The sequence below is a fragment of the Ascaphus truei genome, chromosome 4, assembly GCF_040206685.1.
Source record: "Ascaphus truei isolate aAscTru1 chromosome 4, aAscTru1.hap1, whole genome shotgun sequence".
In the NCBI taxonomy this organism is placed as follows: Eukaryota; Metazoa; Chordata; class Amphibia; order Anura; family Ascaphidae; genus Ascaphus; species Ascaphus truei.
Window position 1 is genome coordinate 210,845,180 of NC_134486.1, and position 12,487 is coordinate 210,857,666.

Consider the following 12,487-nt stretch of genomic DNA (forward strand, 5'->3'; position numbering starts at 1 on the left):
TTTGGGATTACAGATACACATGAAATAAAAGGACATTGCCCAACTTTTGCAAATAAACCCTCCAGCTGTTAAATCCTTATTTATTGTAACAATGTGGTTTGATTTTTGTATCATGGTGATTACCCAATACTTGTCTTATACTGCTTATCTCTCACTTTCATTACAGCAGTGAAGAAAATACTAATCAAATCTCCTTGTTGAAACCTAGTTGGAGATCATGCAGAGAGATCTACAGTAGTACTCCTTCCCCACTACTCAATGCTAGTGTGGCTCACCCTTCTCTCTTTCTGACGAAGACTCAATGTTCTTCCTAAACGTAGCATCTGAATGTGTTCCTTGAATGAAAGCAGTACTTGATAGGGGAATCCATGGAAGTCATATGTTAAATAGGTCAAATCTTGGTGACTGATAAAACGTTCCTCAGTAAAAGTAAATGGGAACCATTTTTTTGTGCTAAACTGGATTGTGTTGCAATGTACAAGTTAGGAGTAATTACATCTCCTGTTGTTGCTCAATTTTGTTTGATGTTGCTGCGTGTTCAATAGAATCTGCTACCAGTTGGTTTTTCTCTTTTTTTGGCTGTTGGTAAGTATAACTTAATGTATATAAGGAGGTACACATTTTACTTGCCTCATTCCAGGACTTACAGCTGAGGAGACTATTTCCTTACCATGTAGATGCTTTGGATGTTCGCGCAACATGCACACGTCCCAGCTGTCCTGGATAGAGACCACCGACATCCTTCCCTTGGCGAGCAACGGTTCTAAGAAATAAATGATGAAAAATGCCACATAAAGTTTATGCAACTATAAGTTACAAAACATGGGTTAGTTCCCATAATTATGAAAACAAAATGTGGAGAGATGCACACAATGAATGTAATTAAGGCAAATATCAAGGTAACCATGCAACTTTTGGCAAAGCGTAATGATCATAGCTCTGACTCATCTTCACAAGTACAGTATATCAAACATGTTTTTTGAATCGTCAAGAAATTAATTAGGTTGGCTGGTGTTTGACCAGAATGTGAAGGTAGTCTGTGACAATTTGTTTTTTAGAAACTCAAAACCTTTAAAGTATGGTGCGTAATGATCCAAGATTATTGTCTCCTGCAGTCAACACATTCTTTTTATTGCACTGACACTATTTTATAAAGACAACTTGGAATTTGTTAATAAATACAAGAAGAGAAATTTAAGAAGTTAGATATTTAGTAAAAAAAAAAAAAGAGTATCAGCAGTGTTGTTCTTAACATTCAGCATGATTTAAGACAAACGTCACTGCTCTGTCATTGATTATAACCATGAAATTACATATAAGCCTGAAATCAATAGTTGGGAAAGTACCTAAAGATTTATTAAGGTGTAGCCAGGGTCCCTCTGGTCCACCTGTCTGCAGGTTTCTTTCCCCCTTGCGTGTGTGCTGCTGCGGGGGCGAGCGTGTTCCCGGGGGCTCCCGGTGGCAGCTGTGGCAGGACGCCGCCATGTTTAATGTGTTCGCGCATGTGCGGAGGCTTGTGCGTAAGCAGAGCAATCGCGGCGGCCATGTTGAGGTTGGCGCGGGAGTTCGCGCCTGTGCCGTTCAATGCACAGAGGTTGGCAAGCATAGAGGTGGCCATTACATGTGTGCAAGAGCTCTTGGAAGTTGCGCATGCTCAGTTAAGAGTAGCGGCGGCCATTACAGCTTCAGATATGCGCAGTAAAGATCGCGCACACGTTCCCCATAGGAAAGAGCTGTACCAAGAACTACAATTCCCAGCAGCCTCTGGGGACTGCACTTTCACCCTGGTCACAGGCAGCATTGAAGCCAATAGAGCTGGCAGCTTCTCATGCAGAAAAGTTGCAACAATGTTGTGTGCAGACAGGGTTTTGTCAGTTGGATCCAGGAAGAGATTGGGGACGGTAGTGTAAACAGAGCAGGGCTCTGCTGTACTAGGCCAGAGAAACCCCAGGCCCAGGTAGGCCCCACTCCCCACCAGGTTAGTGGGTAAGTTCATAGGGAAAGCCCCTTAGGTAGGGACCCTGCCCTAATCTGAATCTGAGTCTTGTCACTGACACAGCTGCAGTGCTGTGTGCTCTGACAAGAAAAGACAGTGTGGCTTGCAGTGCAGCCACAGCAATTAGTTGGCAGTTTCAGGAAAGGCCCCTTTCAGTGCAAGGGGGGGTTTGCTTTCTATAGTACCCAGTTCTATGTGACATCACCGGTGCCAGTTGCACGCAGTGATCGCGGCCTGCGTCTGGGCTCAGACAGGTTCTACTACAAGAGACATTCTGTGGGTGCGACGCTCCACGAGGGAGACACCTCACGCGGAGGCGGATTCCTGTTCCTGCGTCAGGCCCTTTTTGAAGAGCTTTGCACCCGGGCACGGACGTGTGCCTGGGCAGGTATCTATAAGTGCACCAACTTTACCAACAGTCACTCATTTGGGGTATTGTGGGACATTTGGGACTATTGATATAACGTGTGGGGTACAAAGCCCTGCGTGGTGACCGGGTAGTTGTGCCTATTAGTGTTATAGAGGGACACTGTCAATGTCATATTGTTAAAGTATGTTATGTTGTGTTATTTGCCATATAGTAAACCCTTTTAGCCATAACCTTTGGTGTGGGCTGGTTACTTTATGGATGTTCCTATGTGAGGGCCACTCTACACTCCTAGAATCTCACATAGGTGGAGGCGCTGACAAGAAACGTTCCAGAGATTCACCCCAGGCTCTCACTAGCGGAGGCTCAGACTTCCTGTGGGCCTGACAGGTATAACGCACCACACCTGGTAACATATAGGTTCCCCCTCACATACACTGTATATGCGATTGTGTGGGGGAATACCCATTACATTTGGAGGCACTGCTGAGATCAGACCTGGGGTGCCCTATTTTATTTTTGTGTCAAATTGTCCACCATGTTCATACCCTCAATCAATGAGGTCCATTCTTGGGCCTGCTGGCGTAAAGCACTGCCTAGTCACGTGGTGGTAGTAGGGAATGTTCCCAGTCATGTGGACGGGATTGAAATTTGGGAGGCCCTAAAGAAACTCCTGGGCCTAGACCAAGAGTGGAAGCAGATGGAGCAAAGGTTTGACATCACTGTCCAGTGGAGTAGCCTATGGATAGCGGCGGGTCAGGAATTATGCAGGGAAAATGGCCCTTGGACTTTATCAGCCCCAGGTGCCCCACCAGAAGGCTATCCCCTTGTATATGCAGAGAGCCCTAGCGGGACTGTGCACAAAATGGAGGTTTTCTCATCAGGGAATGCCAAAAGCGAGTCACACCTAAAATGGCGTCTCCCGCCAAGTCAGGAGAGCGCACGTGCTGCTGACTGCCAGCCTGCACAGAAAAGTGTTGCAAAAATCTGTCCGGGTTTGGCGCGAAAATTAGAGCCCCTCCCATGCGATGTGAGTGACTCAGCGCAGAGCCAGAAACACCCCTTGAAAGAGTGTGCCACCCCTCCTCTAAATTCCACCAGGGGGAGTTAGCACAGTGAACTGTCAGTAGCAACTTCTGTTCCCCCTAAGAAAGATACAGGATGCAGCAAACCACAACCTCAGCTACCAGGGGCATGGCGAGCGAGGAAAGTAAGTCACCCATTTCTTTTGTGCCCGTGTCTACATAAAGTGAGGAAGGGCGATATGGACTTTGCCTATTATTCATTGCCTAAAGGATTCCGGGAAGTATCCACTGACGGGATCACCAGCTTGAGGTGTGTGGGCCCTGATTGTGTATTCCTGGGAAAAGAATTTGTTTGGGGAGCTATTTTCTTTGTGAATGGAGCGAACCATCTTGTGTCTAGCCCTTTTCTGCCTACGCTTGAGGAGTACCAAGCCCCGATGACAGAGACAGCTCCAGATCCGGTTCCAAAACCGGAACCCCAGATGATGGAACCACAGCTGACGGAATCAACGAAGGGTAAGGTGACTACCCAGGGAGAAGGGGGATCGCTACCACTGGTACCACCGGAGCAGGACCGCTTCATGCCGGTTGCCGCCAGTCCATGCGAGGCGCCCTGATGCTGTTCCCCTGCGGAGATGTCCCTACCCCCATCCTGTACTACTGAAGACAGTAGTCAACGACTTGTGGTGATGCACCAACCGGCGGACCACTCAAGTGAAGCTGCAGACAAAGAACCAACTACCTCAATTGCAGCAGACCCTGATGTGGGCCCGTGTGCCCTAAAACGGCCTGTTCGGCCTACTACGATGGTACCATCGGTCCTAGGCTTGGGATAAGTACCTAACAACGACAAGGGTGAGTTGACTGCCCCAGTGGTGTCGGGTGTGAGATTCCAGGTGACCGCGGAGCACGGTAGCTCCTTAAGTCTGGCCACCAGGGTAATTGGCTCCACTCGGCATCGCGTCCTGGCGGAGGTGTCCCCCTTAGAAGATTGCTGTCCAGTGGTGCGAGTGGACCAGTACCCACCGCCTATCGTCCAGGTGAAGAGGAAAGTCAGCCCCATCATGATGTCCAGTGCTGCCATAAGTATTAATGTGATTGAACTGAGTGTGAGCCCGTGCGCTCCAACCCAAATGGTCCCAGGACTGGGATCCAACTCTCTCCAGTTTCAAGACAGTGAGTGGACTGCCCCAGAAGTGCCTGGGACAGGTCCCAAGACAGCCGAGGTGGGAACTGACAGCGTCCCTGAGGACCTGTTGGCCACCATGAATCACCGCAGTGGTAAGGTATCAACCCTTTACCCCCTGCAGGATGTAACAAAGACTTTGAGTATGGAGACATTGCTAATCGCTCGCTTCCCAGTGGAAGCCTCCCAAGTGCGTAGGGACAAGGACTGTGTTGTGAGTGATACCGTGAAATTTGCCTCCTTTAAGCCCAAAAAGGAGCGCTCCATTCACCATGTGGTGGACCGCGGAAAGGATCAAGGCCTCCTGGCCTACCGCATCCATGCCGCGGATGGCTGGGTAAAGGTCTGGCCAAGAGACACTGTGCTATTCCTTCCACCAGGGGGAGGAAGTAGTATGGAACCAGTGACTGTTGCACATGACCACAATCTCAAAGAGTCTACAGAGACTCCAGTGTCGGTAACGGAGACTACCCAGGCTGAGGCTCAACAAAGTCAAAGTGAGGTACCCCCACATTATCAGTTAAGGGCACCCCACAATTGGTCTCAGCAAACAGCTAACACTCAGCTGGCCTCGGGTATTACTGTGTGTGATATGCCATGTACCAATAATGTTAAAGCACCTGTGATAAATTGTATATACTATGCACTGCATTTTCATTATATAACTTTATTGTGCTGTGTGACGCTGTCCTCCAAGCGGGGACGTTGGTATTTCCACCAGGGGGAGATTGTAGCCAGGGTCCCTCTGGTCCACCTGTCTGCAGGTTTCTTTCCCCCTTGCGTGTGTGCTGCTGTGGGGGCGAGCGCGTTCCCGGGGGCTCCCGGTGGCAGCTGCGGCAGGACGCCGCCATGTTTAATGTGTTCGCGCATGTGCGGAGGCTTGCGCGTAAGCAGAGCAATCGCGGCGGCCATGTTGAGGTTGGCTCGGGAGTTCGCGCCTGTGCCGTGCAATGCACAGAGGTTGGCAAGCATAGAGGTGGCCATTACATGTGTGCAAGAGCTCTTGGAAGTTGCGCATGCTCAGTTAAGAGTAGCGGCGGCCATTACAGCTTCAGACATGTGCAGTAAAGATCGCGCACACGGTCCCCATAGGAAAGAGCTGTACCAAGAACTACAATTCCCAGCAGCCTCTGGGGACTGCACTTTCACCCTGGTCACAGGCAGCATTGAAGCCAATAGAGCTGGCAGCTTTTCATGCTGCAAAGTTACAACAATGTTGTGTGCAGACAGGGTTTTGTCAGTTGGATCCAGGAAGAGATTGGGGAAGGTAGTGTAAACAGAGCAGGGCTCTGCTGTACTAGGCCAGAGAAACCCCAGGCCCAGGTAGGCCCCACTCCCCACTAGGTTAGTGGGTAAGTTCATAGGGAAAGCCCCTTAGGTAGGGACCCTGCCCTAATCTGAATCTGAGTCTTGTCACTGACACAGCTGCAGTGCTGTGTGCTCTGACAAGAAAAGACAGTGTGGCTTGCAGTGCAGCCACAGCAATTAGTTGGCAGTTTCAGGAAAGGCCCCTTTCAGTGCAAGGGGGGGTTTGCTTTCTATAGTACCCAGTTTTATGTGACATCACCGGTGCCAGTTGCACGCAGTGATCGCGGCCTGCGTCTGGGCTCAGACAGGTTCTACTACAAGAGACATTCTGTGGGTGCGACGCTCCACGAGGGAGACACCTCACGCGGAGGCGGATTCCTGTTCCTGCGTCAGGCCCTTTTTGAAGAGCTTTGTACCCGGGCACGGATGTGTGCCTGGGCAGATATCTATAAGTGCACCAACTTTACCAACAGTCACTCATTTGGGGTATTGTGGGACATTTGGGACTATTGATATAACGTGTGGGGTACAAAGCCCTGCGTGGTGACCGGGTAGTTGTGCCTATTAGTGTTATAGAGGGACACTGTCAATGTCATATTGTTAAAGTATGTTACTGCACCGACACACTTTATTCGAGCAAATACCCAGTATGTACCTGGCAGATACCTGGAATGCGCCGCTCCTCACCTCTGACAAGCCCCGTTGCGTTTGCCTTCCCAGCCTGGGTTCATGCCTGGCTGACGGGCGGCTGATCTGTTAAATGATAATGATTAGGATTTAATAGGCTGCAATGCTTTGCGTGTCTACCAGATGGCATAAATTCATGAATTGTAATGCAGTATATATATATATACTGTGCAGTATTGCAGCCAGCGGGAATAAAATGCTTCAATCCCTGCCTTGAAAATACCTCAATGCACTCGGGCAGAAAACAGTCACAAACCTCAATACACCCGGGTATACCCGAATTCGTGGGACTAGCCGAGCTCGAATAAAGTGTGTCGCCAGTGTATGTTGTGTTATTTGCCATATAGTAAACCCTTTTAGCCATAACCTTTGGTGTGGGCTGGTTACTTTATGGATGTTCCTATGTGAGGGCCACTCTACACTCCTAGAATCTCACATAGGTGGAGGCGCTGACAAGAAACGTTCCAGAGATTCACCTCAGGCTCTCACTAGCGGAGGCTCAGACCTCCTGTGGGCCTGACAGGTATAACGCACCACACCTGGTAACATATAGGTTCCCTCTCACATACACTCTATATGCGATTGGGTGGGGGAATACCCGTTACAAAGGGATAATTCATGATTACCTTTTGGAAAACAAAACTATGGTATAAGGAAAAGTCAGCAAGGATATACAGTATAAGGTATAGGGAATGCAAATGTAACAGTACTTTCATAGAGCAGGTCAGTAGGAATATAGACAAAGGTGTATATGCACTACTAATATTTTGCAAAGGTTTTTGATACAGTGCACAAAAGAGTAAGTGTACAAAAAACACTGGGAAATTTGTTTTTGGTGCAAACATTGGCACATGGATTGAAAACTGTTTGATGTAGACGGCATAAAAAAGTGGTCATACATAGAATATATTAAGAACGTGCAAAAATTGTAAATGGATTACAGACATATTGTCTCCAGCACCGCGGTCAAAGAAGCAAAAGTCCATGGCGCTGGAGACAGTGTCTGCCACCATCACATTGCAAGGGGTCCATGCTTTCATATCGAACCATACACAGCATTAATCTTTTGGTCTGCATGACTGTGGGTGGCCAAGACACTGAAGAAAATTAGTCTTAGTCTGTACTTCAATGTTTAGTACTGGGGCAACTACTTTTTGATTTGTTTACTAATGACCTTGAGGCATACAGAGCAATGTTTCCATATTTGCTAATGACACAATATTATCTACGGTAGTAAAATCAGAGCATGATGTAATGTCTCTACAGAACAAGTTGGATAAACTGGAAACTTGAGCAGGTAAATGGCAGATAAATGCAAGATTATACAATTGGGAATTAACAATACCATGCTACACACAAATGAAATGGGACACAATTAGGTCAATCTTTCATATAAAAGGATTTATGATTCTTGTAGTCAGGAAGTTTATGAGGGAGTTGGGGGGGAAGAGCATAATTTTGCCACTGTAGACATTCTTAATAAGATCACACCTAGAATATGGAGTACAGTAATGGGCATCCATAGAAAATACATTAGGGAACTGTAAACAGTATAGAGAAGAGCCACAACAATAATGGGGCCTATTCTACTGTATAAGCCTTCATAAAAAAAACGTTGGGTCGTTTACGCCGCCAGTTTTTGGAGCGTTGCTATCACTGTATTCAGAAAGCCTTCAATACCTGCTATAGCAACATTCCTAAAACTGGCGAGTAGCCAGCGATGTGATGTTCGCCTCTCTCTAAAGGGCTCACCCGGCGACCTGCAGCAATCTGGCCGGTGCATATCTCGCCAGCGATTGCAAGATTTTATTATACATGTTAATACTAGTGTAGATGAGTAGGGGGTCTCCCGAGCAGAACCGTGTGGATTTCAGGTCCGAGAACCCCCTGCTTCCCGAGATACAGGCCCCGTTATGTGGTGCCGGTATCTCCTATGCATTTAAATGTCTTGCGTCACGTGACTGTGGGATTTAAATGCTAAGGAAATACCAGAACCCCATAACGGGGCCTGTATCTAAGGAAGCAAGGGGTCTCCGGACCTCAAATCAATGCGTTTCTGCTCCGGAGACCCCCTGCTCATCTACACTAGTATTAAAATTTATATGAAGGGGTTAACCAGTCCCGCTACCCCCCGGAAGGCATAACTCGCACAACCATTCCTTGCTAGACTGGATTCTCTCCTCAAATCCCAGCAGAATCAAATCCTCTGGCATAATTCCTGACATTTTCAGTGACCATGCAATAGTGTAGTGTGTAAGAAAAATTAAACCACCCAATCAAGCCCTAAAGTTCTCCTCACTAGAACATTTAGAAACTTTAACCCACAACAGTTTCTGGCTGACCTTACCAACTGCCCTTGGCACAGAATCGATTTAATTAAACCCTGATTCTGCGCTCAACTATTTCCAAGCAGAGTTCTTAAAATTCTGTGATACCCATGCTCCACTACGCAGAATAAGGGTATGGGGGTCCCACCTTCCATGGGTTACAGCTGACCTTATAGCACTCTACTAGTTCAGGGATGCCTTGTGGAAAAGCAACAAAGTAACTGGCACTACCAAGGATCTCAATCACTACAGATGCCTGCGGAACATGTGCACAAGGCAAACAAGGCATGCAAAAGCACAATATTACTGTTACAATCTCCTCCAGAATGCATCAAACCCAGCTAACTTCTGGAAGGTTATCAACAACATATTCCGTCCTTCTAACCATCAACAACTAAGTAATATCACTAAGGAGGATATTACTCTGACAAACCCCACTGACATTGCAAATGCATTCAATGATTACTTTGTGGGGTGTGCTACTAAATTACTAGCGAAACGCAACCCAAACCACAAACATGAATCTCATCCTACCCATATAGCCCCACAATCTCCTAACACTGCCCACAATTTTCAATTTGGCCCAGAATCCGAAGAGGAGATTACACAAACGCTCCTCAAATTAAAACTAAGCAGCCAATGTGGACCTGACTTACTACAATCTAAGTTCCTAAGACTTGGTGACCCAGCTATTACCAAACCAATTGTTGCCATAGTCAACTCTATCCTGTCTGCAGGCCATATCCCTAAGACCTGGAAAACTGCCAGAGTTGTCCTAATCTTCAAAAGTGGGGACAAAAACACTGTCCCAAGCTACAGGCCAATCTCTCTTCACCTAATACTATCCAAAGTCATGGAAAATGTGTTCACTCCCAACTAAGCGATTACTATACCAAAACAAATTTCCCTAGCCAATTCCAATCTGGCTTTCGCCCCAAACACTCCACCGCAACTACTGTACCCTGCTAAAAGTTTGCAATGAAATCCAGTGTGGAATGGAACGGGGACAGCTCACTGGTGCAACATTCCTAGATTTTGCAAAGGCTTTTGATACTGTTGATCATGCTATCCTGCTTAACATACTCCAGTGCTCTGGAATAGGGAAGCATGCTTTAAACTGGTTTCAGTCCTACCTATCAGGTAGATCCCAACACGGGTCCATCTCAGGCTCTAACTCCAACCCCTTGGATATCACCGGTGGTGTCCCGCAAGGCTCTGTTCTGGGGTCTCTACTCTTCTCAGTGTTCATCAATGATCTTCCCACAGTTTGTAAGGAAGCTTCATATGACACAATCCTATATGCACACAGCCATAGCCTAACTGACCTTGAACACATGCTTCAGTCTGACGTTTTGAGACTTGAAAACTGGAATTCCCAAAACAATGTGTTTTTAAATAATGACAAGGCTGTAACAATGGTATTTGGGATCAAGACTACATTTTTAAAGCTACCAGTTACTGATTATTTGGCGTCCATACGTGATTGATACTCATGAGTTGTATAAATAAGTCATACAGTAAATTTATGTTACCCATTTAATCTTTGAAGTACACGTGTATGCTATTTCCTCTTTATAATAGAGTTGGTACAATAATCTGGGTACGCTATTATCTTTAACTGTGCATGCAATGTCTTGTATATAATGTATACCCTGCTCACTTATGTAACTATTTGTAACTATGTATTATTTGTCATCTTAACTCTATGCCCGGGACATACTTGAAAACAAGTGGTAACTCTCAATGTATTACTTCCTGGTAAAACATTTTATAAATAAAGAAAAGAATAGAAACACCCACCCTTGGTGCTACTACCCCCTTCACCCAATCCCTTTACCCACAAGAAACAAAAATAAACACAAAAACTGTACTACCCACCTCCTCTACCCCCAACAACCCCCCACAACACATACAGTACACTAATGGGCAAAATAACAATTATCCAAATATGGATTAGCTCATTTGCCCATTATAAAATCAAACATTAGCCAGACAGCATAAATAAAGGAAATACAACTTTCTACTTACAGTACAACTGCCATCATGAAGGGCATTCTCGTCAGCATACTCCAGGTCCATGTCCACTGTTGCCAGCAAGAGAAAAAGTACAATCTAAAGGCCCCTAGCCCCTTAATCCCCTTTGCGATTAATAACTGCTATAGTAATTAAGGGGTTAACCCACCCTCCCCCGCTACCCACCTGGGAGGCCTAACCACCAACCCCGGGCCCACTATACCCACCAATATAATATGGGCATGATAAGTTACTATAGCAATCAATAGTCAACCTAATACAAATCATTAAGGCCAAAAATACACAAGAATAAAATAAATACAAAAGTACCTAAACACCCCTAAAATAAAATAACTAAAAAGCATAACAGTACACATCACTAAAATTTATCTATCACCAAAACAGCAAAATAATTAAAATTATGCTATTCCAAAACATAGCAATACAATTAAATAAACACCTATCCAACCAATCAATTAAATAAATAAAACAGCTAGCCAACAAAACAATTAATTAATTTAAACCACTAGCCAACAAAACAATTAATTAATTTAAACCACAAGCCACCAAAACAATTAATACATTTAAAACGCTAACCTAAAAATGTACTAAAATCAAGCCATTCAAACTCCAAACAATTTAATCCAAACAATAAAAAGAAATAGAAAAAATAACAATCAATTGAAAACAAGGATTTGCCAAAAAATGCATTGCCGGTCACTGTATTTATATGTATCCTGGGCACAGATTAATACATTATAAGTCAATGGGCAAGCGAAAACATAAAAATAAATTAATACAATAAAACATGAAAAAATACAATTAAATATATTCAATATTTATATTAACTTTAGAAGTCTTCACCCTTCAAATCCCGGTGTATCCGCAATCCCTCTCCATCCACCTTGAAGATCGGCAGCAGGTAAAAAAAAATCTTCTTTCTTTAATCTTCTTTCAGCTTCTTCTTTCTTTTTCTCAAATTATTTTGTTCTATCTTCTATCTTCTTTGTTTAATCCAACTGTCACGGGAGACCAGGCAATTACACCTTTACACCGACATCATATCACTGAGCAAAACCAAATGATAAAAACAATTGTGATTTATTCCATTGAAACAGACATGCACACAGTGAATTACAAAATACAAGAGAAAGACACACTTACTAGGCGTCTGGGGGTAAAAAGTAGACTTTCCTACAGTAGCTTCTACAGGCCATAAAACAAAGTTTGAAGTTGACCGGGACATAGCCTGAAAAGTCCTGGAACTCAAATCGGTATGAAGTTCCTGATACCACCGCTGAATCCGCTCCGGAGACACTGAAATCTCTTGACCAGGAGATAGCTCCAAACGTCCTGGTACTCTTTTTGGCTTTAAGTTCCAGCCGTGACCGCTGTGTTCTCTTCTAATGACTTGGCCCCGAAAAGTGAGACTTAGAAAATTTCTTGTCTTGAAATTTCTTAAGCCGGCTCGCGTCAATTTCTCCAAGAGCATCTTTTGGTGATTTCAAATTTGCCACTGCTGTCTTTGCGCTCAAACATTAGAGACTCTCAACACTGGATTGGCTGCAGGGTTTCTTA

General features: G+C 45.2%; 1 protein-coding gene across 1 annotated transcript in view; it reads right to left on the reverse strand.

The window, feature by feature from the left end:
• The window catches only part of SPMIP3 (sperm microtubule inner protein 3), a 35,801-nt gene that overhangs the window by 13,629 nt on the left and 9,685 nt on the right, over nucleotides 1–12,487 (reverse strand). The window contains exon 2 of the mRNA XM_075594677.1: nucleotides 671–763. Within this exon, the coding sequence (XP_075450792.1) occupies nucleotides 671–763 (93 nt within the window). The remainder of the gene's footprint in view (nucleotides 1–670; nucleotides 764–12,487) is intronic.